This window comes from Macaca fascicularis, chromosome 18 (genome assembly GCF_037993035.2).
Source record: "Macaca fascicularis isolate 582-1 chromosome 18, T2T-MFA8v1.1".
Taxonomy (NCBI): domain Eukaryota; kingdom Metazoa; phylum Chordata; class Mammalia; order Primates; family Cercopithecidae; genus Macaca; species Macaca fascicularis.
This window is the reverse complement of record NC_088392.1, coordinates 6,581,640-6,608,229: the sequence shown is the minus strand read 5'-3', so window position 1 is coordinate 6,608,229 and position 26,590 is coordinate 6,581,640. Positions and strand designations below refer to the sequence as shown.

Sequence of the window (26,590 nt, the reverse complement as noted above, 5' to 3'; positions counted from 1 at the left end):
TAGTCCCCTCGGGATGGGGCACTGGGGAGCCCCCTGCCCTTCAAGCATGTCTGCCCACAAGTCATCAGAGCGTAACTTGCTACACTATGTGTGCTTGCCCTCTCTTCAGAAGCAACGCTTAGAATACACTGTAAACTTTTCAAAAACACGTATTGATTACTCGTTCAATTATCACACATCCTTTTCTGTAGTCTGACTTCATGATCAGACGTTGACTTTAAGAGTCAGACTATGCCTCTTTAGGTCCTTTTGCAGGACCTAAAAAGTGCAACTCAACTTAGCACAATTAAATATGTCCTTTGAAAAAGAAAAGAAATGTGAGTGCAATTTCATCAGAAGCTCATATTTCCAAACGGCAACTTCCAAGAAAGTGAGGAGGGCACACGAGTAATACTAAAAGTATGCAAAAAACATCACTACAGCTGTGCTCCAAATCTGATTCCAGGCCTGGTTTCTTCACCATGCAGGTGAAGTGAAGAGCGGAGACAGTAAAGAAACATACAATTTATTAGCTTATCTGAAGAGTCTGAATTCTACCATTAAATAAAGTGGGAACCCCCCAGAATGCTACAGTTTTAGACATTTGGTTGACTCCTTCCTTGAAAAATGCCTTGCTGTGCTTTCTTTTAGTGACCACCTTCATCTCTTATTAGATCATTGTCTTAGTCTCTTTGTGTTGCTACAAAGGAATACTTGAGGCTGGGTAATCTGTAAAGCAAAGAGGTTTATTTGGCTCATAGTTCTGCAGGCTGTACAAGGAGCACGACACCAGCATCTGCCTCTGGTGAAGCCTCAGGAAGCCTCTACACATGGCAGAAAACCAAGGCAAGCCAACTGTGCAGAGATCACGTGGCAGAGAGAGAGAGAAATAGAGTGAGTGAGCAAGAGAGAAGGAAGGGAGGTCTGCCAGGCTCTTTTAAACAACCAGCTCTAGAGCAAGAACTACAAGGAAGGCACCAAGCCATTCAGGAGGGATCTGCTCCCATGACCCAAACGGCTCCCATTAGGCCCCAGTTCCAACACTGGGGATCAAATTTCCACATGAGGCTTGGTAAAACAAATAAATCTCAACTACGTAAACTACAACAATCATTAAGTAAGGGAAATGTAGAAAATGCTCTAATTCATTGTGTAACTACTGTGAAGAACATTATTAGTTCATTCTTTGATATGTACGTGTGTGTGTGTGTGTGTGTGCGCGCATGTATTGACATAGACAGACATACATTCTTCCATACAGGAAACATCTCTTTAAATTAAAAGAAAAATCACCTTTCCAACTAGGGAACAGTGTATGTCCTCTTCAGAGTATGACAGTGGTTGAGGACAGATTTAATGAGATCTGAGGGCTTACTCTGAGTTCCTCACTTAAGTGGCATACACCTAACATCAAAGATGGACTAGATTAGTCATTTCAGAACTTGACTATTCATTAGTATGACCTGGAGAATTTTTTTTTTAATTTATTTATTTATTTTGAGACGGAGTCTCGCTCTGTTGCTCAGGCTGGAATGCAGCAGCGCGATCTCGGCTCACTGCAAGCTCCGCCTCCCGGGTTCACACCATTCTCTTGCCTCAGCCTCCCAAGTCCCGAGTAGCTGGGACTACAGGCGCCCACCACCATGCCCGGCTAATTTTTTGTATTTTTAGTAGAGACGGGGTTTCACCACGTTAGCCAGGATGGTCTCTATCTCCTGACCTCATGATCCACTCGCCTTGGCCTCCCAAAGTGTTGGGATTATAGGCGTGAGCCACCGCACCCAACCAGAGAATTTTTTAAATACAGATTTCAAAGCACTAAATTATAATCTCTAGAAATGCAGACTAGGGATGGAAATTTTTTAAACTTTCCCAGGTGGTTCATATGTAGTCTTCTCTGGATGGCATTTGAGAACCACTGCACCAAATGACATTCTTGCCCACCATGTTCCAGGGTTAACTAATATGACAGCCCTCCTTCTGCCATTCTCCATCTCCTTACCTAGTAAACAAAACCACCAGTTAAAACCTGCATTCCCTCTCATCTTGCTGATTTCCCCAGCTGACATGTAGGTTCTACGTAGGAACAATATTTGTCTGATCTTTTGATGCTGAATGAGAGAGGGGCCTAAAAAGCCAGATTTCACCACCTCTCCCTCCAAGATATAATTCTGAGATGCAGGCTCAGATTACAGTGACAAACAGAAGCAGAGGCTTCTCCCCTTCCTTCCTAATCTGCCCCCTGCAAGCCCAGATGACCACAGGTGAACCCCTCACTTTTGGCTCCCTGCTTCCAAGGGTACAGCCTCCAGGAGAGGACAGTCTTGGCCGCTCTCTGTCCACTTTGCTCTCCCCACAGAGTAAGTTAACTTGATTGGCATGTTTGGGAGGAGAAGCTAAGTACACCTAACTTAGCCTCTTCCTTCTCTTTCTTTAGAATCTGCTTGGCCATCAGCAGAGAGCACTCATTCTGCTCTGCAAACGAAGCGCCAGGATCAAAGCCAGCAAGTCCCTGCAGTGCTGCCTGAGACTCTGTGATTAGGTCTGATACTGTGGGGAATACAGCCAAGACCTCCTGACAACAGACCTGAAGCTGCATTCTCTAACAGCTACAGCAATAACAAGTTTGATTTTTTTCCATGCAAAGTATATTCATTTTAAGCATATAAATGCAAATATTTGAAAATTTCATAGTTAAAGCATTCGACATTTCCACGTGTGCAAAAATATTCCTGAATTCTCTTAAATTCTTAAAAATGGTTAAAAAGTTACTAATCTTCCTGACTTCCATCAAACTGTCATCAAAACATAACAGAGACTTGGATTTCTGCTTACTTGTCATTGGCTAGATGGTAAAAGCGCCTGCTCACACATCCAGCACACAGCAGGCTCACAGCATCCAAGTAGGAAAATATCTTCAGCAAGATTTCTGAAGGCATTCTGCAAAAACAGAAAAAGGAAAAACAAATCACCAGAGTGGACCAGGGCGTAATCTACAGATTACCCAGAAAACAACTGGCTGCTCATCTGTAAATAGAAGGCCATAGACAGACTCCTCCTGTACAAAAGGCAAACTGTACCCTCATCTTCAATTATTTTCTTTATTGAAATTTTCTGGTTATTCTAATTCTCATGACATAAACCATAAATAGAGTCAAGGGTTGGAAGAGCTAACTTCCTCGCATTTTAATCATGTTCACACACTGTGAATCAACAGGCAGAATTTCAGTGTCCCCCATGAAACTATGTATTTTTTTATTATTATTTTTGTAGAGATAGAGTCTTGCTCTGTTACTCAGGCTAGAACGCAGTGGCATGATCAGGGCTCGCTGCAGTCCTGAATTCCTGGGCTCCAGCCATTCTCCCACCTTAGCCTCCCCAGCAGCTGGGACTACAGGCACATGCTGCCACGCCTGGCTAATTTTTTGTATTTTTTGTTTCACCATGTTACCACTAAACCTGGACTAAACTACGTATGTTTCTTTAGTGAGATAAAGAGAATCAGAGAACATATTCGTAGGTATTAATAAGAAAAACACAGAATCCCTTTCCCCAGAAAAGTAAGTATAATGGGAAATACCAGCTTATTCCGACCTCGCCCACACCAATCCCAGGCGTCGCCTTCTGAGCACCCTTGGGCTTTTGACTGCTTCCTCTGGGGCTTCAAGGAGACACCAAGGGCCATAAATTTTTTCTGAAGTGTCTGTTTTATTTGTATGCCTAAATATGATATTGAGATGTAGTCTCTATACTCCACCTATTTCTATGACCTCAAAATTCTATAAAACACAGTAATAATCTGAAAGTGACTAGAAAGTATCACTAGTGTCAAGAAGTCAGGAGTGTGCCTCTATGAATCTTCAGCAAAAGGGCAGGTGAGAGCTACCACAGATTGTATCAAGGGTTGGTGGCGGGCAGTTCTAGGGATAAAGGAGTAAGGGGAGAAATCTTTTGTCCAATTTAAAAGGGCTTGCCCATACTGTCTACTTGTGATTGTTATGATTTTAAATTTGTTTCTTTTTCAAGAAAATCAGGTTACAGGTTATCAGTCCCAAAATCCTGATAATACTGAGAAGGAATAAAGCAGATTCTCAGAAAAAAGACAGTTAACGCCATGCCTGTTGGATATGTATCACCATGTAAATGTCCCCACTGCTCAAAGCCCCAGCTACAGTTAACCAGAGACGTTCTGAGAGTTTAAACAAAAAGCTTTGCTTAAGCATTACTTAGCTCAGTCCCCCAAATCAAATCCCTCCCGTTCAGAGTCAATAAATTAGATACTTTCAATGAGAAAAAGTCTCTAATGCTAGAGACAGCAAAGTTGCAAGAAAACATTTTTGTGACCATTTGGATTATTCATTGCATATAATTTTCATATTTTGATTTAACTACTTCCCAAAACTTCCTATCTATTATTTTTTAAATCGGTACAATTAAAAAAAAAAAAAAACAGAGTTGGGCTTAACGACATTTCAGAAAAGTATCCAGCAACTACCAGAATTATTTAACTGGAATAAAATCCCACTCAAGACAGGCATTCAGCAGGTTTTCACCTTCCTCCCCACTGGACTAACCTAAGGAAAAGCGGGTTTCTCTGTGTCCTAGCAAAAGGAGAAGATCTCTACTTCACAGTTAAGACAGTGGAGATAGAATACCTTCTTAATTATTGTTCAAACAATTTCTTCTAACCTGGTACAATCAATGTTTATACCCATACTGGATTGCTTTCTGTTGGATTCTAGTTATTTCACTTTGTATGGGGTAAGGAGAGAGGATGATAGGGAGATAAGGGAAAGGGGAGGTGAGAGGCAGGACCGTTCAAAATGTAGAACAAAGAAACTGCTTTGAACCAACAAGCTTCCCTGAGAATGTTAATTTGTGCATGTTCATTTTCAGTACTGTGGGAATTCAAATGTGAACACGTCCTTGTCCCTGTTTCATATTGTGGATCTATCCCAATATTCCTGTTTTCCTCACTGTCTTCCCCATTCCGATGGAGAACGCTCACTTCCCTGCATCCAAGCACCTGTGCTCTAGGTCCTCACGGTTTCTGCACAAGGACCTCAGTCTCTGGTTCCTGCCTCCCTCTTCCACACTGTTGATATGAGCCTCTGAATCACCCCGAATCTCTCATCCTGAAACCACACTCTTCCTTTGCTTCTCCCCACCCTGATCTCTCTGGAGCCACCACCTAATTTCTAGGCTCCCTCGCGCTGCCAAGCTCTGGGAAAGAACAAAAGAAAACAAAACAGTTGTCTACACCTGTTGCCTCCACCTCCATGCCCCCTTTTTTGCTTTTTACATTTCAGTGTGGAATAGAACACACACAAATATGAAAACGAGTGGCCAGCCCCTTCCCTTGCATTCACCTGCAACAGCTCTGAGGGGCCACCATGCCCTGCTGCCTCCTCCCCCTGCCTCCCCAGGCCGCAGGTCACTGACTGCTCTTGTGTTTCAGGCTGTCTCCTCCTCTGCTTCACACACAGCCTCTCCTCAATTTCTTGGACCTCAGGGCTCTTCCCTGGCCTGCTTGGTTGGTTCTCACTGCCCCGGGTCTTCCAAGCTTGCTCCTGAGTCACCTTTGCCTTCCCTTCCCCACCCTTTCCCTAAGTACCTCACCCAGCTCCATGACTGCTGACCCCACCAGGCCTCATCCTGAGCCAGACTGACACATCCATAATCCATCTGGCATCCTCCTTTGAACGCATCCCAGACATCTCAGCTGTAACCAGTCCAAAGTCACCATCACGGCCCTCTCTTCTGCCCCGACCCCACCTCTCTTCCATCTCAGCTAACAGCACCTCAATCTGTGCTACTGCTTCAGCCAACAGCTTCGGATTCCTACTTGTCTGTTTCCCCCTCACACCTACATCTAATTCATAAACGAACCATATCAGCTATGCCTCCAAATATATCTGCCACTTGTCTCTGCATCTTCCCTACTTCTAGAGAAGAGAGGTAAATAAGTAAACAAGATAATCTGGGAAATTACATGACATCCACCCTCTTCTCCAGAGCCCGGTAGCCAAGCCTGATGGGCTCCCCCACTCCCACACTGCTCCTGTAGCATCTGGAGCCCCCACCATACCTGTGGTCTCCCCTCACTGGCAAGCTCCTCTCAGAGCTCTCGAATCTCAATGTTCAGTTCTCATCTCAAATGCACCTCCTCAAATAAGTCTTTCCTCACCACGCCACCCCATTATTCTGGATTTGGGGATCCATTTGTTTTCTCGACAACAGGTATCCCAACTCACTGTATTTTAAATCTGCCTCCCCGACTAACCATCAGCTTCGTGAGAACATGTGAGGGGCTCACCACTTGTGTCCCAGTACCAAGAACGGTATCTGCTACAGAGCAGGTCCTCAAATATTTAATGGATGGACTAACCAACTGAATATTTGCTCCGTTTCTCATATCAGATGACTGTAAAACAGCCTATTCCCAGAGCTAGGGTTTTAAGCTGAAATTAATGACCTGAATTAAAAATCCTTTTTGCTTTTTCTTTTTTAAAACACACTGAAATTTGTATACAAATACATACATTGTTAGCTGAGCTAGCTATGATACAGTGTTAAAAGCCCAGAACTTGAAATCAGGCAACTTATATCTGAATCACACAGTTCTGCAATATGCAGACTACGTGGGCCTAGCTTCCTGCAGTGTAAAATGTCTCTGTGATCGTCTCAAGCTTTCAGGCTCCCCACGATACTTAGCATATAATTGGTGTTCCATAAATGTTACTACAGTACAAATCTATGGACTTCTGAGCATCAATTACAAATAATAATTTTTTAAAGCTTCTGTGGATCTTGGTGCTGAGGGTCACAGTACAGAATCTTGCCATGGCAAATGGGCTCCCAGATATTGAAAGCTGAGAAATGAACAGAGCTCTTAAGCTTTCAGGAAAACACACTTTAATCTTCTTTCTCCTTTTTCAAGGGTCTTTATCAACTCAAAAGTGAATATTTTTGAAGAATATTTTAATAAAAGGAAAATTCAATTTACTTGTCACTTCTTGAAGTTTCGTTTCATAAAGTTCATCTCATAAGGATAGTGGTGACAGGCCCATGACTCATGAAACGCTCCATGCTGTACTGTCTTCCCACACAATCCTATTCTTAGCAAGCTCAAAATAGCAACTTGGTATATACAGCATCATAACTTTCTCTAATAACCCCATGCCTAGAGGCCCCCAAAAGAGACAGTCTACTTCTGCTACTTACCCATCCAGGACCCCAGAACAGCAGGAGAAAGAGCTCTCCCAGTGCCGTCCGCCTCTGGCATGGCATCTCGGGGCAGCAGAGCCTGCAGAACACTTGACCCCTGGCCCCTTTCTGAAAGTAAATGTGGGAAATTCAAATTATGTAATTATCAAAGGAGGTGAATTATCTATTCCCTTCTACAGAATTCCAAAGGATTCCTAAACTCCAAAGATTACTCATTGAAAAACTCCATTTCTGCAAAGAAAAAGAGGAACGGAGGAAAGAAAGATGGTAAGTAAGGAAGAAAGGGAGGGAGAAGGAAAGAAGAGACAGTGAAACCTTTAGTGTCCTGGTAAGGAAACCTGAAGACCGTACTTACTCTGAAGTGCTTTCACCCTAAGGTTTAGAAATATATGCTCTCATTATAGGCTTTCAACATACCAAAGAGGTGCTATCAGATACATTTAATGGAAACAAAAAGGATAAAGTTAGTGTATTGATTGGCCAATTTGGATATAACAGAAATCATTAAAGGTTTTTTTAAAAAAAAAAAACTTGAAATTAGTGAACTAGAACTGTCAACATAATCTACAACTTTTCTGATCTTTGAGGGTTCCAACTCCAGTTTTTGCAGTCATAGACAAACTACCAAATATTCATCCACAGACTTTTACATTTTAACCTCACTGGCCATCTTTTTATTTTAGTGGTACAGAAAACAGTAGTACATCTTAGAATCAATGGTTTTATAGATTCAATGAAATAGCATATAATATTTTTATGCAGCGAGTCTTTTTCAGAGGTTCCTAAAATAAATTTTATTAAGATCAGTCCTCAAAACCAGCAGTACTCAACAGCACCTTGAGGGAATCCGAAACACCAGAAAATCATGCAGCTCACAGCCTCCATGTCTAGGCAACAGCACACCCGGAGAGTCACGAGTGGTTACACTATTTCTCTAGGAAAGGTTTGGAAGCTTCTGCTTTAAGCAACGTACAACACACAGGTATTGGTTATTGACGCACCTCCTTCTAGGTGTGCTATTTGAGAAGTGGCTAAATCCTAGAGGGTACATTACGTATACGCTCAGTTCACCAACACCATTGCTTCAAATACGTATTTTGTGCAGTGACCACCTTCAGTTTTTCATAACACATTAATTCCCCAGATATATTTGAAAGAACATTCATAGAGGAGGGCAACAATTGGGAGCAAAACAGAGGTGTCCTAAGAACTTGGAAGAAAGCTGAAGTATGAAATCCACACACAACTGGTCTTCACAGAGGATGACCCTCAACTCTAAGCACAACCTATTAGATGACACAAGTGGTGAAAAAGGAGCCCTTGCCCAGGCCTCAGCTGGCCAGGTAATAGTACAGCCTGGAGCCTACCGCAAGACAGCATCATGATATGCATACGCCAGGAGGCACTCAAAGCACCCACTGGCACCTGCCTGCCCTGCTCAACAGGCACAATTCCCCACATGCTTCCGAGCAGCCACAGAGTAAATTCCTCTTCCCTTTGCAGATCTTTCTCTCTAGAAAAAAGCACAGTAGCTGGTACAGGGTAGGCCCTCCACGAATACTAGTGATCAGCTGCCCCACTGGCATCTCAACAAAGAAGAAGTTGCATACGGTAAACTTTTCCAGATCCTGGAAGAGTAAAAATGCACCAAGTAAAAAAAAAATGCTGCCTCCACATGCCTTTCCATTCCAGCTCCAGTAAAAGGTGCTTAATGTACTTTTGGTCTTATATGACTTTCTAGCCAATTGTTTTCAATCTGTGCTCTGCAGGGCAGGAAGACAGGGAGAAATGACAGGAAGAAATGCTAATTTGGAAATTTTTGCAATACCCTCTCTTCCTTTAATCAGATAATTCTGCCTGTGTTATGTATTTTTCTACTTCTGTTGGAAATTTTGTTTAAACACAGATTTCCACAGGAGAAAAGCTTAGGCTCCATTAATGTGGTCCTAAAATAGTAATCAGAAGTAAAATATCATTTTCTAATTGCATTCGTTTCCTAAGACTGCCTTCACGAACTGGGTGACTCAGAACAACAGAAATGTATTGTTTCATGTCTTAGTAGCCAGATGTCCAAAACTCACGTTGTCAACAGGACCGCACTCCCTCTGAAGGCTCTAGGGAGGATCATTCCTTTTTCTGGTGGTTGCCAGAAATCCCTGGTATCCCTTAGTTTGTGTCAGCATAACTCCAATCTCTGCCTCCATCTTCACAGAGCAATCTTCCCTCTGGGCATATCTGTCTCTGTGCCTCTTCTTATAAGGATATCATTCATATTGCACTTAGGACTCTCCCTCATCCAGTATGACCTCATCTTAACTAGTTACACCTGCAGAGATCCTATATCCAAATAAAGTCACATCCTGGGGTTCCAGGTGGACACAGATAACTTTTAGAAGGTATAATACACTTTGTTTACTGTCACTAGTCAACACAGTAAACAAATTTGTAATACATTCTAAAATTATTTAAAAGCATGACATTTTTAAATGGTTATTATTCTTATAAAGTCTACATAGACTTATGCTACATATTCAAAGATAAAATATCTACAATTGACAGAGGATTCTAACACTTAAGCTTTGAATAAAGGGAATTTCTATCATTCCTCCATCAAATAACAATTCCTATCAGGAGCTCCAAACCTGTAACCCTTAACCCCATAGAAGCGTGGGGCTTGGCTGTACTAGAGTCTGAGTCCACACATACCCTAAGCATCATATGAATAATTATATGTATATACTTCAAACATAAATATTCTTGCAGTTCATCAAATATAAATTTATTTAAGATATTAAATATTAAGAAATTAAGATATTTAAGATATTAAATAAAGTCACCTGTTTTGTAAATATATATGCATATAAAATATATGTAAATAAAATTATCTTAGTAACTTCCTTAAAATCATGCTGTAACTCTCCCCATTCAAAGATAGTTTAAAATAATGATTAAGCAAATAAATCCTGTTTGGTACTAGTTAATTTTTTTAAGTACCAAATCCTTTTCCCTAATCTGAAACCCTAATTCAGTAACGAATGGATATGCCTCTATCTTTGACTAAAACATTGAACAGGGCTTATTGTAGGTCAATTCTACAAATACTTCTTAGTCATACACTCTGCACAAGGTAATGTATAAGTGCTTTAAGACACTTCATCCTTTATTTAATTGGAATATGAACGCTATTTTATTACAAACATGTTTTCACACTGTTAAAACGTCAAAGCTTATTTCTTGCTGTTTTGTTTTTTCACAATTAAAATGGATCTCATTGAGTCCCTCATTTCAGTTTAGAAGACTAAGGCTCCAACAAGGCAACTAAAGGGACGTAAGGTCACCAGCTAGAAGCAAAGACAGTCTCTGAGACCCTCATCTCCTTAATGTCCTGTCAGAGCTCTCTTTACCATGTCTTATATAAGATCATATATCTCATCAATGTACCTTCTAACACTATTGAAAGCACATTTCTATTTCTCCATAAAATAAACCAACTGCACTTTTTTTTTTTTTAGACGGAGTCTCACTCTGTCGCCCAGGCTGGAGTGTAGTAGCACGATCTCAGCTCACTGCAAGCTCCTCCTCCCAGGTTCACGCCATTCTCCTGCCTCGGCCTCCCGAGTAGCTGCGACTACAGGTGCCCGCCACCATGCCCGGCTAATTTTTTTTTGTATTTTTAGTAGAGACGGGATTTCACCGTGTTAGCCAGGATGGTCTCGATCTCCTGACCTCGTGATCCGCCCGCCTCGGCCTCCCAAAGTGCTGGGATTACAGGCATGAGCCACTGCGCCCGGTCCCAATTGCACATTTTTAAGGGCCACAGAATTAACAAATCAGCAAGTTCCATTTATGTTTCTATACAGATCTGTATGTCTACAAGGTTAAGTGCAGACATACACTGATACATTTAGCAAGATAAATTTAGTTTGAAAATACTTTCTTTCAAGTGATAGGTTTTGTCTGATAGCTTTGAATAAGTCCAATATTTTAAAAACCTAAAGTCTGTGCTTCATTTTAAATATCTGGCAAATCAAATAAATTACACCAGGTACAAATTAAGCCAACTTAATATGCTTTCTGCTACACTTCTTACAGTTTGTGACAGTTATACTTATTCACATTTTGTGTTAAAAAGGGAACACTGATTCCTTAACAACATCTAATTTTCCACAGAAAGACATTAAAATAACCACCTGCTTTGACCATAGCCAATCGTTCTATTTTTAGCAGTGGACTTTTCTTTACCAAAAATAATGCATACATTTCCAAATCAGCTTGAAATGCAGGTTCCCATTCCAGGCATGATGACAGGCCCTCTAATTATATCAATCCAGGAAATTCACTCAACTTACAAAGGATAAGATTCATCATATAAAAATCATTCTGCTTCCTCCAATAGAGCACTATGTAAAGACTAATTTTAGTAACAGCAGCAAATTTATTAAAAGTTCAAGTTTCCTATTTAAATTCCTGCTTTTTCTCCTACATGAAATAATTTTTGCAGGCACTGTCACCATTCTATTTGTGACAAGATTTGTGGTATATCTAGCATTATAGGTATTCAATTAAGAACTATTATCGGGCCGGGCGCGGTGGCTCAAGCCTGTAATCTCAGCACTTTGGGAGGCCGAGACGGGCGGATCACAAGGTCAGGAGATCGAGACCAGCCTGGCTAACACGGTGAAACCCCGTCTCTACTAAAAAAAATACAAAAAACTAGCCCGGCGTGGTGGCGGGCGCCTGTAGTCCCAGCTACTCAGGAGGCTGAGGCAGGAGAATGGCGTGAACCCGGGAGGCGGAGCTTGCAGTGAGCTGAAATCCGGCCACTGCACTCCAGCCTGGGCGAGAGAGCGAGACTCCGTCTCAAAAAAAAAAAAAAAAAAAAAGAACTATTATCATAGCACTAAGCAACAGGGATGGGCTTCTGAAAACAGTTAAGTGGAAGTAATGGAGACCTAGTGAGGACATAGTTCTGGAGATTGAGGGGGGAAAAAAACAAGTAGTTCAACTAGTACATAATAGACTCCCTTTGTATGCTTAAAACATACACCATTGATTTATTAGAAGGCAAAATATGTATGACTTTCCATACTTATAAATCAAGGAGTCTTACAAGCAGAAAGATAATCCTCAAGAATGTAAACCATTCTTAGCATTATCCCTCCATCTGTAAACTAACTGCAGAGATGGGTCCACAGCTAGTGAACAGCTCACGATATAATGAGAGGGATTTCATAAGGTACCATTATGCATGCTGATACTTCTGATGCACTGGATCATTTTACTTCTTCACGCTGAAGATGCTTCTGGAAAGCAGATGCAGCCTCCTGCTCCTTTCCTAAGTCTTCAAAATTGCCTTCTCTCTCACTGTAGGAGAGGACCACGCTTCAGTTCCAGGAAACCCCAAGAGAAATGGAGAGACGACCCTCTAGGGAGCAGAATAAGAATACCACAGGCTCCTGCATGTAGACAGGAAGACAGGCAGAACGGGACTAGGAGCTGAGCAAGACCTGGTGATGTAGATGGCAACTTGGCCTTGATGTTGGAGGTGGACAAAGTGCTGACCCCCTACCCGCCAGACCAACCTGCCTGCCAGAGGTATCTGCTTGGGGGATGAGGGTGTAAATTTATAAGGTTTTGATGAGCAGACTCTACTTCCCTAAGTTGTAAGGTCATGAAAAAGACGAAGGGAGATTCTTGGTCACAGAAGAGCAAAAATACGAAGGCAGGGGCGGGGCACACGTGAATCTATGGCACGCACCCCGGAGAAGCACCTCTTGGACCGGCAGCTGTCGTGGCAAGTGAGCGTAACCCCGACCACAGGCGCCGCGAGAAAAAATATTTCCCCGAGAGGCTACTCTACTTGTGTTATAACTTAGGGAACCCCACATTGCAGGGTAGAAAGGATTTCCTCCGGTCGTTCTTCCAGACCCTTCTCACGTTGAAGAGGGCCGCGGGCGTTGTGCCAAGCTGGACGAATAAAATACACGGTGGAGAGAGTGGGGCCGCGCAGTGAGGGGCTTCCCGCCAGCGGACCCCACCCGCAGGCCCTACAGTCACCTGAACCCAAAGGTCCTGGCGCGCCCCCGGGCCGCGCCACCTCCCCTGCTGGGCCCGCGCAGCGTCTGGAGGCCGAGCCAGTGCTGCTGCAAGATCCGACCGCGTCCAGTCGCCATGGAGACGAGTTCACCATAGACCCGCTCAAGGGCGGAAACTAGGAGGGCACGCACCGCCCCCACGCCCGCGCGTCGCCACACCCCCTTACGCCCATGCGCAAGTTCACAAAAGTACCGCTGGCCTGGCGCGTGCGCAGACGGCACCGCGCCAGACAGCCGCTCGCAAAGCGGGCTTCTAGAAACTTCCGGGCCCCAGCTTCTTTCCCCACCCCTACATTCTGCCACCAAGGGCGCTAAGCAAGTCCTCGGCTTAACCATTTAGGAAACCGGTGCCTGCTTTGCAGCGGCCTCGTTCATCTCCACTTGCTGACTCTTTTTTGTCCGGCTTTTCTGAAAACACAGTGAAATGCAAAAACGAAATCATTTGCCCACGCGGAATAGAGAAGACCACAGTCAGAGGGAGTACTTCCCACTGTGCACAGTCCACTCTAGAAGGATAAGGAAAACACGTAGTGTGTAACTGCTAATTTGGCTTTTGCAAGTCCCGCTTGAATTACGTAGGGTCTGTGGTACCAATTACCCCACCAACTCCCCGCCTTCCCGCCTCTCCAAGGACGCGCAGCGTCTGCGCAGGCGCTGGGCACGGAAGCGCCTGGGGGCGCGGGAACGGCCTGCGCCGTGCTCTGGCCGCCTTGAATTGTGGGAGATGTAGTCTCTTGTGCGCGCCCCATTGCCGCATCCCAGTTAAGAGCGAGGTCTTCAAACTACTATTCCCAGGAAGACGGGGGGTTTCCCAGGTGACTTTGCGAAGACATGGCGGGGACACTGTGAATGTCAGCCCAGAAGGTAATCAGAGCGTGTTGATTCAAAGAAAACAGAAGGGAAGGTAGACAGCAGGTTCTCCCTGGAGATTTTTCGTTTTCATTTACGCTGCTGAAGCCAACGTTTTTGCCTAACACGCCATGTAATGTAAACGTATAGGTTTGAGTACGTGTCCGGCCAGATGTGTAGTGAACCCGAAAACTTTCCTAATTGTAGTTAGCATCGTCCCTAAGCGGAACGATTTTCTGTGAACATGATTTGTACTTTTCTACGAGCCATACAGTATACGGAGAAGCTGCACAGGTCCTCGGCAAAGCGATTGCTTTTGCCCCACATTGTGCTTAACAAAGCGTGCTTGAAGACTGAGCCCAGTTTGAGATGGGGGCTTCAATATCAAAAGAAAACAGTGCGACCTAGATGTATTCTTGGAGTCACTCAGAAAACCATCTGGACGCAGGGACCGAGCCCCCGGAAAGCAAAGGAGGGTAGCAGCAAACAAGTGTCTGTACACAGGAGTCAAAGAGAGGGAACCGCCGTCCCAACATCACAAAAAGGTAAAAAGGAGTACTTCAATGATTGGTCTTTCAACAGACGTGACAAGAGCTGCCAATGCTCTTTTACACCAAGTTCACTACTAAAGGTGAAAAAGCAATTAACATGAATTTTTAAAAGCCGTTTAAACATAATTTAGAGCTAGAACATATAGACCTACAGTTTTCTTCACAGATTGGAACTCAGATTTGAAAGTTGATCTTGAATTTGATATAACTTTCTTTCGTTATGTTTGGGAAATTTTTCTCAAGTTGTATTGGCTCTGTTACATATAATAAAGAGTAATTGGATAGGATAAAAAGAGAGAGAGAGCTTATTGACTCATAATCAATAGGGAAAACTTTCGTATGTTACCTGCAATAATAGAAAAACATAAACTAGGGAGGATGGAATGTAATTTGTCAGGGAAAGTCAGAGATATGTTCACAGATATTTTAAGATTTTTTTTTAATTTCTTCATTTCGCATGTGATTTGTAGGAAAAAAAGGACAAAGCAATTTAGACCCCATGATTATACCACACAAAGATGACTATTTTTAACATTTTGCACTTTCATACACATACCTTTTAATAATTTTTAACCCAAAAAATTGAATCATATTCTACCAATTGTTTTGTAATCTGCTGAATATGCCAAAAACCTAGTTTTTCATTTGTAATAGTTCAGCACGAAGGAACAATCCGTATGCAGAGGTGAAAGGCATAGAAGTGGCAAACAGCATGTGTGTCAGGTAATCTGGCTCAGGCAACAGTGCTGCTGCTTGCACTGCATGCCAGGCCTGCTTAGGGACCCCTTCCCTGATCTGCACCCCATTCAGAGGTGACAGTCCTTGTTGCTGAATGAATGGATGGGAGCAACATTCCCAAATATGGAATATGCTGTGTCCAGAATTCAAAGAAACATTGTGGTAGTAGGTATAGGGTACAATTGTCTTTTACTTGGGAGGGCATGTCCTGGCACACCCCAGTGTAGCCCCATGAGGTCAGCTCATGTGTTGGTGAGCCTCTGCATCTTTGTTGGGCCCACCTCTCACACTTGCAGCTTGTCTGACCAAGCCTTCTAACACACTTGCCACTTGTTACTTCTGGGCTCTAACACGATAGTGTAAACATAGTAGACAAATGTGATATTCTGCTGAATGTCCAGAACAGCATTATTCAAATAAAACTTTCTGCAGTCATAGAAATGTCCTATATTTATGGTGTCCATTTGGGTAGTTCCTGGCCACTTGTAGCTATTTTGAGCACTTGAAATGTTGCTAAATTATGTTACTGAAGAACTGAATTTTAATTAATTTAAAATTGAACTGAAATACCCATGAGTGGTGAGTGGCTACTGTATTAGACAGCCCAGATCCAGAAAGTTTCACTCCCTTAAGACTGTAACAACAGAGGGTGAGAGAATTAGCAAATCCTGGTCAGGATCATAAACATACACTGTTATTATCTGTTTCATGTTACTACACACTACTCCTGCTGCTGCTTCTGAATAGAAGGCATTCTTCAAATCAATGGCCAATACCATGAGATTGTGTTAATGCACTGCCGTGTAAAGTTACCATGTGTGGTATTGCATGTGTACCCCGGCTGCCACTTGGTTAAGTTTGCAGTTAACCACTGTCATTCTCCAGCGCCTATTTGTGTTTTGTAAAGGAAGACTGGTAAATTACAAGGGACTGTGATAGGGGCCACCATGCCTGTATCTAAGGTCTCTAAGAATTGCACTCTTTCTGCCATTCCCCATGGATGTGATACCATTTTTAATTTATTACCTTGGTCACTGGGGCAGTTTCAGAGGCTTCCATTTGACTTTTCCCACTCTGATAGCTCTTAACCCACTTCCAAAGGAACTAAAGTGGGAGTTATTGTTGCCAATTACTCAGTACATCCCCTTGATTTATACATTTGGAAATCAAGGAAATTATTACCAGATAAGTCCCTGGACCCAGCTGTGAGCTTCTTACATGCTGTCGGGGGGGTGGGGGGTGGTCGGGGGGTCATCATGACTCTTTGGGTCCTTGGATATCACTGTCAGCACAGACTATGTCCAAGTTGATAACTATAGGTCCTTTTGGTGAAGGACCGGGGTAGTCAGTCACATACACTTTCCTTCAGTAAATGGGTTCCAGGTCTGAAAACTGGTTCAGGTCCAGAAACCGGGGCAATGTTCAGAGCTTTGCATTAGAGCAACTGCCTTCAGCCTCAGGAGTCATCTGAGGTTAATTTCTCATGACTGTGTAATTCAGAAGCAGCCTTGTCCGCTGCCCTTGAGTCTTCCCCTTGAGAACACTGTTCTAGTCATCAGCTCTGTTGCCCTCTGTAAGTCAGACACTCCCGACTGCTACTCCAGCCTTGCCGTTAGTTATGATGGTGGCATCCATCTTGACTTCTGTTTAACACCCCAACCTGGTCTCTGCTTCAGAATTCTTTCATCTCCATTTCTGTCAGGGCATCCTGCTCTGTAAAGATGTAACTGTGGCTTCCTTGTGGCTTTGGTATACAGTGTCCTCCTGTCGCTCCTAAGAACATCGTCAGCTGGTGGGTTTTCGGGCTTTATATCTTATATCTGTGGTAGCATCCCCATTCTTGGAGGCTGTTGAGCCTTTCCTCTAGTTTGCCATGGCTGTTCTGTCACTTTTACTTAATGTGGACCATCACTGTCTCGAAGTTTCCAGGAGCAAACCTAGCCAGCTGCATATCAGTTCCCAGGGTGCTTGCCTGTTTGCTAAATTCATCACAGGAGTGTGCCCCATGCTGATCAACTCTCAGCCGTTTTTGTGTTCTGTGCCTTGACACACCACGCTTAAGAAGCAGTGGGGTCTATGTTCCCCTGGCTGCTGCTGGGGTGGCCTCCAGCTCCTTCCAAGTATTGTTCCTTCTCATCCTTCTCATGCCCGGTTGTGTTGTAACTTGGCCGGGGGGGAGGTGGAGAGACCTCCTGAGAGCAGCACGTATCTTGCTAGGCAGAAGCCCCCACCCACCCCTCACCCAGTTTCCAAGATGGAGGAAGTGTCAACCAGACAATGAGCGGCTTCTTCAGGGCTAGAGGGGTCAGGAGAATCTGAGGATTCAAGATTTTTTTACAACATTGACCTCAAGGGCCCCCTACCCAGCTTTAGGTTGCCTTTCCTCCCAAATCAGGACCCTGGCCTTGGTGTAGGAGGTCTCATGTGCTTGAAATGCCAAACTCCCTGAAGCGCTTATGCCCCAGACCTGACCCCCGCATTTTCTGCCCTCTGGGTGTAATTTGAGTCTTGTTCTGCCGAGAGGAGGCTCCTGCCCTTGGCACTCACCTTCACTGATGATTAGTTACACACATCATCTCACCGTCCCTCTCCCAGATTATCCATGGCCCCAGCCACAGCCATCTGATATAAGTCCTTAAAATTGCTGATTCCCCCTAAACTCCCAGAATAACACACCAGCCAGTACATTCCCTTCCACCAGTGTTCCATCCCAGGTCCCCATTGGTGAGAGCTGCATCAGCTGCCCTACAGCTATATGACAGGTGCTGTCAGTAGCCCCCTATCACCGGGGACAGGGTCCTCACTGCCAGCCAGTGGCCAGCGAGCCAGCTCCAAAATCCAAATTGAGAGCTGCTTACCACTCCCAGTAGCACCGTTGTAGGTTGGCTTCCCAGGGAAGTGGGATTTACGTAAGGAGGTTTATCAGGGAGTGCTCTCAGAATACATCTTGGGAGTGAGGGAAGCCGAACTGGGGAGAGGGAAAAGCTGAAGTACATTTGCAGCTGGGGCCTCAGCTGCTGCTCTGGGGACCTCTGGGGCTGAGCTGGCCAGTCACTGTCCTTCTGCCTAATGTGGGGGCTGAGTCTTATGCTTCTGCATCAACCAGGCGTTGAGTATGGGCTGGTCCAGGGATGTGCCGTGACCTAAGTGAGGAAGCTGTCTTATGGAATGCCCAGAGAGGACCTCAGCTGACAACTGTCAGCTTCCAGTGTTCCCTGCAGCTGGGAGCACCCATACCACAGCACCCACTACAGGAGAGGTAGAGAATTGCAGAAGCAAATAAATGGCGCGAGGGTTTTTTGCATGAAACTATTAGGTCTGATAGGGTTGAGAAAGTTAGACAGTGAGCAGCTTCTGTTGGAGACAGCTATAAAGTAACAAACAGAAATGTTTTAAATGTGTAGAATATGGAGAATGTTTAGCACAGGGCTTTATATATAACAGATATACAGGAGCTGTTGTTTATCCAAATAAGTGGAAAAGACCTGTCAGATACCCTAAGCAAGGCAGGAGTGAATTTTTGAACGGACAGTCAAAAATCCAAGGTGTTAGGGCCAGTGACCTGGTTTGGGTAACAAGGACAAATAAGGATACTTACGAGAACTAATTAGTTGTTATTGTGTTCTCAACCTGGGACTTGGCACATAACTGGCAGGTAATATTTATTGAAATTCCACACTGAGAGTGGAATGAGTAGTGAGTCCCAACTCCTGAACCTCGGAAGGGAAATTGGATTTGTGACAGCTGTTTGAGTCAGTCCCATGAATTACACAGACTTTGGCAGATGAGGTGTTTTTATTTTTTGAATAATGTCTTCAAAGTTGGGAACCTTGCTGAAAACTTGAAGGATCGTGATACGCTGAAGACTACTTTTAAACAAACGTTGTATTAGCTAAAGACTTATTTTAAACAATTTTGTTTTATAAACGTAATAGAAGCTTTTTATATAGAATAGAAAATAGCAGCAACCTCTGTTAAAATTTTCTTCTAAAAGTTTTTTTCTTAAAAATGTTTTAAAGATTTATATTTCTGAAGTCTGAATTGCTAATGTGGTGAATAAATTAGTCTATAAACATAATGCCAGGAGGTGACTCACTTTCTCAGCATCAATGAAAAGCATAGTCATAATTGTAATGTTAAGGTAGTGTAAGTGTAATGTTATAGCTCTTTGCATATATATGAAGATACACATAGTAGATATACAGTAGCTGTTGGTAAGTGAAAAAATAGAAAGATTCATCTGATATGCTAAGCAAGGCAGGAATGAAATGTTGGGAGGGACAATCGGGAATCTAGGGTGTTGAGACCAATGACCTGATTTGGGTAATAGGGACAAATAAGGGTATTTGTATATGTATTTCTGTATAATACAAATACATTTATTTATAGCTATACATACGTATATACGCTGTCCCCTGACACTGTCTTGATTGAGTTTCTCTAGCTCTCAGTGCATCTGTTTAACCCATATGCACGTATTTTATTAGTGTGGGAAAACAAATGTCTGGTCTGTGTATATTCTTCATTTTCTAAGTTTAATTCATAAATCTTTCTGGCCAACCAAATTCCTGTTCCGAACACAATTCTGTTTTCATGCACCAGTCAGTGTGGGATGGGACTGGCATTCAAGCTAGTTACTGACTGTTAAGAGTTGACACCCATTTTGGTCCATTCAGCCCCTTACCCGTTCGGTTGACAGAAGCCAACACTCTTCCTAATCTGGGAGTGGCAGACCTTGGTTCAGTGTTGCTTAACCTATGGCAGTTGTGAACTGGATCACTTGTTAAAAGGATTTCTTCATCCTGAATTAAAACATAGATTCCCAAGCCCTGCTCTGAGAATTCTGCTGAGGCGCCGACACACAGGGAGTTTTCAGAACAGCTGCCCCTGAGCACACGCAGAGCCCTTGCTTTGATCTGGAGGCTGCCTTTCTCTCACAAGAAGCAAAAAGCAGCATACAAGCACGCCTGCTCCCAGCCAGCACACGTAACCCATTGGTGTTTTCTCTTTACAGTGAAAGAAGCCGGAAGAGATTTTACCTATTTAATAGTGGTGCTTTTTGGAATCAGCATTACAGGTTGCAAAAAACAGCAAGTATAAGCCCTTGAATGTCTTTTCAGCTGGCCTTTTTCTGTTGTCCTTGCTTTGCTTCATCTTTGTTTTCTGTGATTTCAGGTGGCTTGTTTTACACGATTTTCAAAGAACTTTTTTCTTCATCCAGTCCTAGCAAGATATATGGGAGAGCCTTAGAAAAATGCAGATCACATCCCGAGGTTAGTTCTCAAGATTGAGTTACATGAACTCTGATGAGTTGGGAGGAGGAAGTGGGCAGAATTCAAGAACCAGTTCTCACGCTAGTGAAATTCACATAATAATACATAATGATTGATTTATCATTACATTATTAGGTCTTTGTTCTTTAAGAGAACCCAAAACTCAGTGTACAGATGTTTTCATGCTAATTGTACAAGAGAGTCATTTTGCTGGTTGTTCATAGATACTAAATTCTTAGAATACACCAAAATACCAAACTCATGGTAAGTTTCTAGTCTTTTTAAAGCCTGATGCATGACCTCATGATCGTGTGGCCTGGGAAGTGCCAGATTTCTTACTCCCTGATGGAAAGCTTCAGCACTAAAAATATTACTCATTGAAATCCAACTTCATTCACATTGAAAGATAACAGCCGGTAACTGTCTGCCATTATCATCATAAATATTAGGGGTGTTCTTCACACAGACCAAGGGGTAATATCCTAGCTCTCATTTGCAGCCCCTGAAGAGGATAAAGATTTGAATCCACAGTGTGCTCAGTATAGAGCCCAGTGCTGATCTGCCCTGGGGCCCTGGCTCTGAATGTTCCACCAGTTTTTCTAATCGTGTCAGGGTGGAAACCTCAGAAGCTAAGGATCTCTGGCATCTTTCCTTTTAAATCCACTGATTTCTCTTCATTGAACTCTGGACAGTCAGTGGTAACCATGGAAAAAGAGGCAGGGAGGGTAAAGTATCTCAGAGGTGAAAACCAGGAAATTAGGAAGGTTCCCATGATAGTTATTGGGAATCCAAATTATATCTGACAAGAAACATTCTTTACAGACTCCGGAAGTACCTATGGGTGTAACCTTATTAAATGTTAGGACGCGTCTCTGGAAAGAGATGAAGAGTTGCTGTTTTATTCACAAACTCAGCCTTTCATAGATTTTTTCAGCATTTTGAACAAACAGAATATACAATAGTGAGATACTATTAAAGTCATACCTTAATTTGCTGCCTGAAAAAGCTCTACAAATAATAATGAAACTTTAACAATTTTGTCACCATTTTTAAGGGGTACCCTTCTCTTTGCTGGGTACCGTGTCTGCTTGAAAAACAGAAAATCTTGATGGGTGTTGATATTTATATGTTTAATAGATTAAAGTAAATTGTTCTATCTGTTTGTGCTACACAATTCTGAAATATCATCTTACATATTACTTCTTTTTATCCTGGAAAATGTGATACTGAAGATACTCCACAAATGGACAAAATAAGATAAATTTCATAGAGTTGAGGGTCAAATTTTTTTAGTTTAATATCAAATTTATATTTTTTGGGGGGGTTCCACAGTATTTGCATTTTGAATTCAATAAAATCTACATTTCTACTTCATGTGGATTTTCTCATTAGAAATAATGGATTCACACCTGTAGCTCTGATTTATTTTAAATGTCATTATTATCTGTTTTCTTTTTCTTCACTGTGTTTAGTGACTTTAAAATTTTTTTATCTCATATTTTAGTGTTAGATGTTATTAATTAATTAAATTTCATTAAAAATATTCATATATTTTATCTTCAAACCATAAGGGGTTAGTAGAGAAACATCTGAACTCTGTGTTGTTATGTTTGTTTTCTATAAGGGGAGCAGGAACTGCATCATTTCAACCTACATTGTTCTGAAACTACAAGTCACACCATAAAGCTACCTATTTTAATCTGTGTGCATGAAATATTTGTTTCAACCATTTATGGGATGATTTTTGTATAATAACCCTTTTTTCAGTTTTCTTATTAGAGTGGTCATTTTTTGTTTGGTTTTTTGTTTTTTTTTTTTTTTTTTTTTTTTTGAGACGGAGTCTCACTGTCACCCAGGCTGGAGTGCGGTGGCACGATCTTGGCTCACTGCAGCTTCTGCCCACTGGGTTTGAGCGATTCTCCTGCCTCAGCCTCCTGAGTAGCTGCGACTATAGATGCACACCACCACGGCTGGCTGATTTTTGTATTTTTTAGTAGAGATGGGGTTTCACCTAGTTGACTACGCTAGTCTTGAACTCCTGACCTCGTGATCCACCTGCCTCGGCCTCCCAAAGTGCTGGGATTACAGGCGTGAGCCAGGAGTAGTCATTTTTGTAAAGGTCCTATGCTTTCTGATTTTTTTTTTCCTAAAATCATTTGGATTGTTAGAAATTATTTCTTTAGTAAGCTTAAAAAATAACACAAAATAAAGCACTGTCCTTGTTCTGCAGGTAATCGCTGTCTTTGGTGAGCCTGTTAAAGGCTATGGGGAGGTGACAAGGCGGGGTCGCCGGCAGCACGTCAGGTACCGTGGCTTGAATTCAGAGGAAGCTCTGGGGAAATTTTTAAATGAAAGGAACTTAGACTGATATTTCGTTTTCTTGACAGTTTCACTGAATATGTAAAAGATGAGCTGAAACACACACGTGTGAAATTCTACATTGAGGGCTCTGAGCCAGGGAAGCAAGGAACGGTGTATGCGGAAGTAAAAGAGGTGTGGGAATTGTGGGTCGTGGGGTCAGAGGTTCTGAGCGCGGTGTTATTTAAGTTCTGGAAAGGAAAATAATACCTGGAAACACTACATTTTTTTCAGAACCGAGAAAGTGGTGAATATGATTTTCGATATATATTTGTAGAAATTGAATCTTATCCTAGAAGAACTATTATCATTGAAGATAATCGATCCCAAGATGATTAAAATAAGCAAGCAAGCAGGTTTCTGACGGATGTTGAATGGCGTGGACTCACTACTCTGTTCTTCACAGCTGTCTTCCAGAATGTGTTCAAAAGACAGGAAGGAGTGTATGGTTTATAAAGTGAATCTAATACAGTATTTGTTGCATTTAAACAAACTAGACATTTTCTTATGGAAAAATTATGAAATACAGCATATTTTATGTTCTCCTATTGACTCAATCATGACAGTATTTCTGCTTTAACACCATCTTTCATGATTAGATGTTTGTTATTGAAAATTTTATGCCATGTAAATAAAGGAAATAGATTTTAGTATTGTATTCATTTTATATTATAGAACTGTATAATGTCTGCAGAATAAAATTAACAAATATGTCGTTAGCAGCTGCCTTCCACATACTTTGGAATCTGACTTGAGATAAACGTGAAAATGGGCCGGGCGCGGTGGCTCAAGCCTGTAATCCCAGCACTTTGGGAGGCCGAGACGGGCGGATCACGCGGTCAGGAGATCGAGACCATCCTGGCGAACACAGTGAAACCCCGTCTCTACTAAAAAATACAAAAAACTAGCCGGGCGAGGTGGCGGGCGCCTGTAGTCCCAGCTACTCGGGAGGCTGAGGCAGGAGAATGGCGGGAACCCGGGAGGCGGAGCTTGCAGTGAGCCGAGATCGCGCCACCGCACTCCAGCCTGGGCGACAGAGCGAGACTCCGTCTCAAAAAAAAAAAAAAAACGTGAAAATGGTTGAGGACCATAGGGAACCAGATGGTAAATACATTCTTCAAAATGGTGTGAGTTTTAGGAATCTGACTCGTATTTCCCCCTCTGTGAATTAAGGGCCTTGTACATAGCAGGAAAAGTACACACTCCCAAGTCGGGTAGACCCGGGCACCCATCCCACCTTTTCTAACAGGGTGTGGGCCTGCGCAGGCACCTTAGCCTCATCAGGCGTCCCCGTTGTGTGGGTAGTTAGGATGGCAGTGTGATGAGAGGTACAAGCCTGGACCATAGAAGGCGGCCATGAAGGGCTCTCATCCCATTTAGAACTTGCTTGCACTGATACTTCTGACTGCCAAAAGAGCATGGGAGTGAATGACAGACTTACTCAAATATGTGTGTGAGGCCCCCTTTAAAAAAAAGCGGGGGGGGATTCTATTTTATTTGAAGTATTTGCTGGAGATTTGGCAAAAAGTGACCTTCACTTACAAGATCCCAATTCCATATCTGTATAAGTCCTATGTGCATTGGGAGGGGTCTAGAACCATGTTTATCTGTGGTGGCTTCATTGTGAGGTATCCCCTCTGATGTGTTTGTTCCATCTCCCTTAGAACTGTCTGTAGAGGAATTTCAGATGTGTTCTTGAAATTTTGGGATATTCAGGATAGAGAGACCTCCAGGCAATCTATCTTGCTTGTTTACTTTATCTCCCTACTTAATTTAGTTAGTTTCTTGGTTTGACTGCTTGTTTTAGATGAAATTTCCAACATTTGAGGAGTATAGAAAATATCATAGCAGAGCCTCTTGTCTCCCTGATGTAACACACTTTGACTGGATGAGTCCTTAACTTAGACTTTCTCTCCTAATCATTTTTTCCTTTGCTATAGAATGTTCAGTTTCAGTATTCACTGAAATGTCAACATTTAACAGGCTGAGAAGTTCCACTTGCTATCCTAAACTCAAAACAGCAGCCCCGCTCTTCAGAGGACCTGCTCAAACTGTAGCTTGCTGAAGAAGCCCAGCATCTGAGGGCAGGTGGGGATTTAGCACCCTCCATGGCCCTGTCATTTGGCTTAAGACCGTTTGCTTTTTCTAGATTCATTTTTATGTACCTCCCATTTTACAATATGCTCATGCCCCTTTAAGATCTGAGCTTTTGGCCAGACACAGTGACTCACGCCTGTAATCCCAGCACTTTGGGAAGCCGAGACAGGTGGATCACTGGAGGTCAGGAGTTCAAGACCAGCCTGGCCAACATGGTGAAACCCTGTCTACTAAAAATACAAAAAAAAAAATTAGCCAGGCATGTTGACGCACTCCTGTAATCTCATCTGCTTGGGAGACTGAGACAGGAGAATCGCTTGAACCCAGAAAGCAGAGGTTGCAGTGAGCTGAGATCATGCTACTGCACTCCAGCCTGAGTGACAGAGCAAGACTTCATCTCAAAAAAAAAAGAAAAAATTCAGCTTTTATAATTAAAAATAAAACTAAATTACTTTTTCAAAAGGAAAAATTTCGGTATCTGTAAGAGATTCTTCCATATAGCCACAGGAGAATGTGATGTGTAACTCTCTAGATCTCTGTTTTCGTTACCTCTGATGTACCCTACTAAATGTTACAATTTCCCTTTTTTGAAGACCCTCTTTAATCCACTTTGATTGTGGTGTCTGTGTCCATGGGCTTACTCCCACTTTTGCTCTGAATTCTAGGGCACGTATCTGACTCTGCCTGGTATCCCCCTTCTGTCATATTTCTGAATTTGCAAATGCTCTGGTCATTTTCCTCCAAGGCTTCTGTCACTCCTCCACACCTGAGCAGTGAACTCTTTTCACAACTAACTCTAGAGCAGACTCTCCGGTCACTGTTTGCTCTTCCTCCTTAATGAAGAAGGCAAGAGTTTATCAGAAGTTCTGCTTTTAGCCCAGTGAGATTTCCAGCCTGACTTCCTTGCAAGCTGCCTTCATAACTATTGTTGATCGATGCTAGTAATACTTTATCCATTTCCATTTTGTAAGCCACTGCAATATTACTTCTGTTTCTCTTATTCTCATCCAGAGACAGTTCCCCAATTCCTAATTCATAGATTTCCACTCAGGGTTACACTTAAGATTGATTTTATATAGTACCACTCATGTGTTCCATCTGTTAGATTTCATGCAGCATATTGTTTGAGGGTATGCTATATGTCAGACTAGAGTCGTCCAGTGCCACCGAAATGCTTGAGGGCGGGGTGTAGAATGCAGGGGCCAGGTGTATCATGGGACAGGGTTAAGGTTTTGATCCTGTAGGCCTGAAGAGCATCGTAGGAATCTGAGTGGGAATCAGCTGTTGTGTCTGTATTTAGAAGCGGTAGTTGTGTGCAGGACGGCTTGCATTTGGCACAGGCCAGGTAAAGGTTACCGTAGTCGTTGAGATGAGAGAGGATAAAGCTAGAGAGGAGTTGGTACATTTGAGAAATGTGTGGGGC

At 42.8% G+C, this 26,590-nt stretch overlaps 2 protein-coding genes across 7 annotated transcripts in view; one reads left to right on the top strand and one right to left on the bottom strand.

Annotated features, from left to right (window-relative positions):
* The window catches only part of FBXO15 (F-box protein 15), a 76,351-nt gene extending 62,955 nt beyond the window's left edge, over positions 1-13,396 (bottom strand). For 5 of the 6 annotated variants that reach the window (XR_012427395.1, XR_012427394.1, XM_005586451.5 and 2 more), the window contains exons 1-3: positions 13,264-13,396; positions 7,204-7,314; positions 2,815-2,919 (exon numbers count right to left, since the gene is read on the bottom strand). Coding sequence is in view for 4 of the 6 variants with exons in the window: in XM_005586451.5 (XP_005586508.3) it covers positions 2,815-2,919; positions 7,204-7,314; positions 13,264-13,379 (332 nt within the window). In the remaining 2 variants the exon portion in view is untranslated. Of the gene's footprint in view, positions 1-2,814; positions 2,920-7,203; positions 7,315-12,446 lie in introns of all 6 variants that reach the window. The other variant, XM_005586455.5, reaches the window with a different exon arrangement.
* Positions 13,397-14,114: 718 nt separating this feature from the next.
* Positions 14,115-23,720, top strand: TIMM21 (translocase of inner mitochondrial membrane 21). Its single transcript, XM_005586450.5, has 6 exons — positions 14,115-14,695; positions 20,454-20,516; positions 20,615-20,712; positions 22,943-23,016; positions 23,100-23,205; positions 23,305-23,720. Exons 1-6 carry the CDS (start codon positions 14,395-14,397, stop codon positions 23,407-23,409), a joined length of 747 nt encoding a protein of 248 aa, XP_005586507.1. The 5' UTR covers positions 14,115-14,394; the 3' UTR covers positions 23,410-23,720.
* Positions 23,721-26,590: the final 2,870 nt, after the last annotated feature.

Excerpts from the sequence above, each read along its gene's own strand:
- TIMM21 (XM_005586450.5), top strand. The coding sequence starts at position 14,395 with ATGATTTGTACTTTTCTACGAGCCATACAGTATACGGAGAAGCTGCAC. Across the intron at positions 23,017-23,099 it reads GGTCGCCGGCAGCACGTCAG|TTTCACTGAATATGTAAAAG; the intron begins GTACCGTGGCTT and ends TTTTCTTGACAG. Across the intron at positions 23,206-23,304 it reads TGTATGCGGAAGTAAAAGAG|AACCGAGAAAGTGGTGAATA; the intron begins GTGTGGGAATTG and ends CATTTTTTTCAG.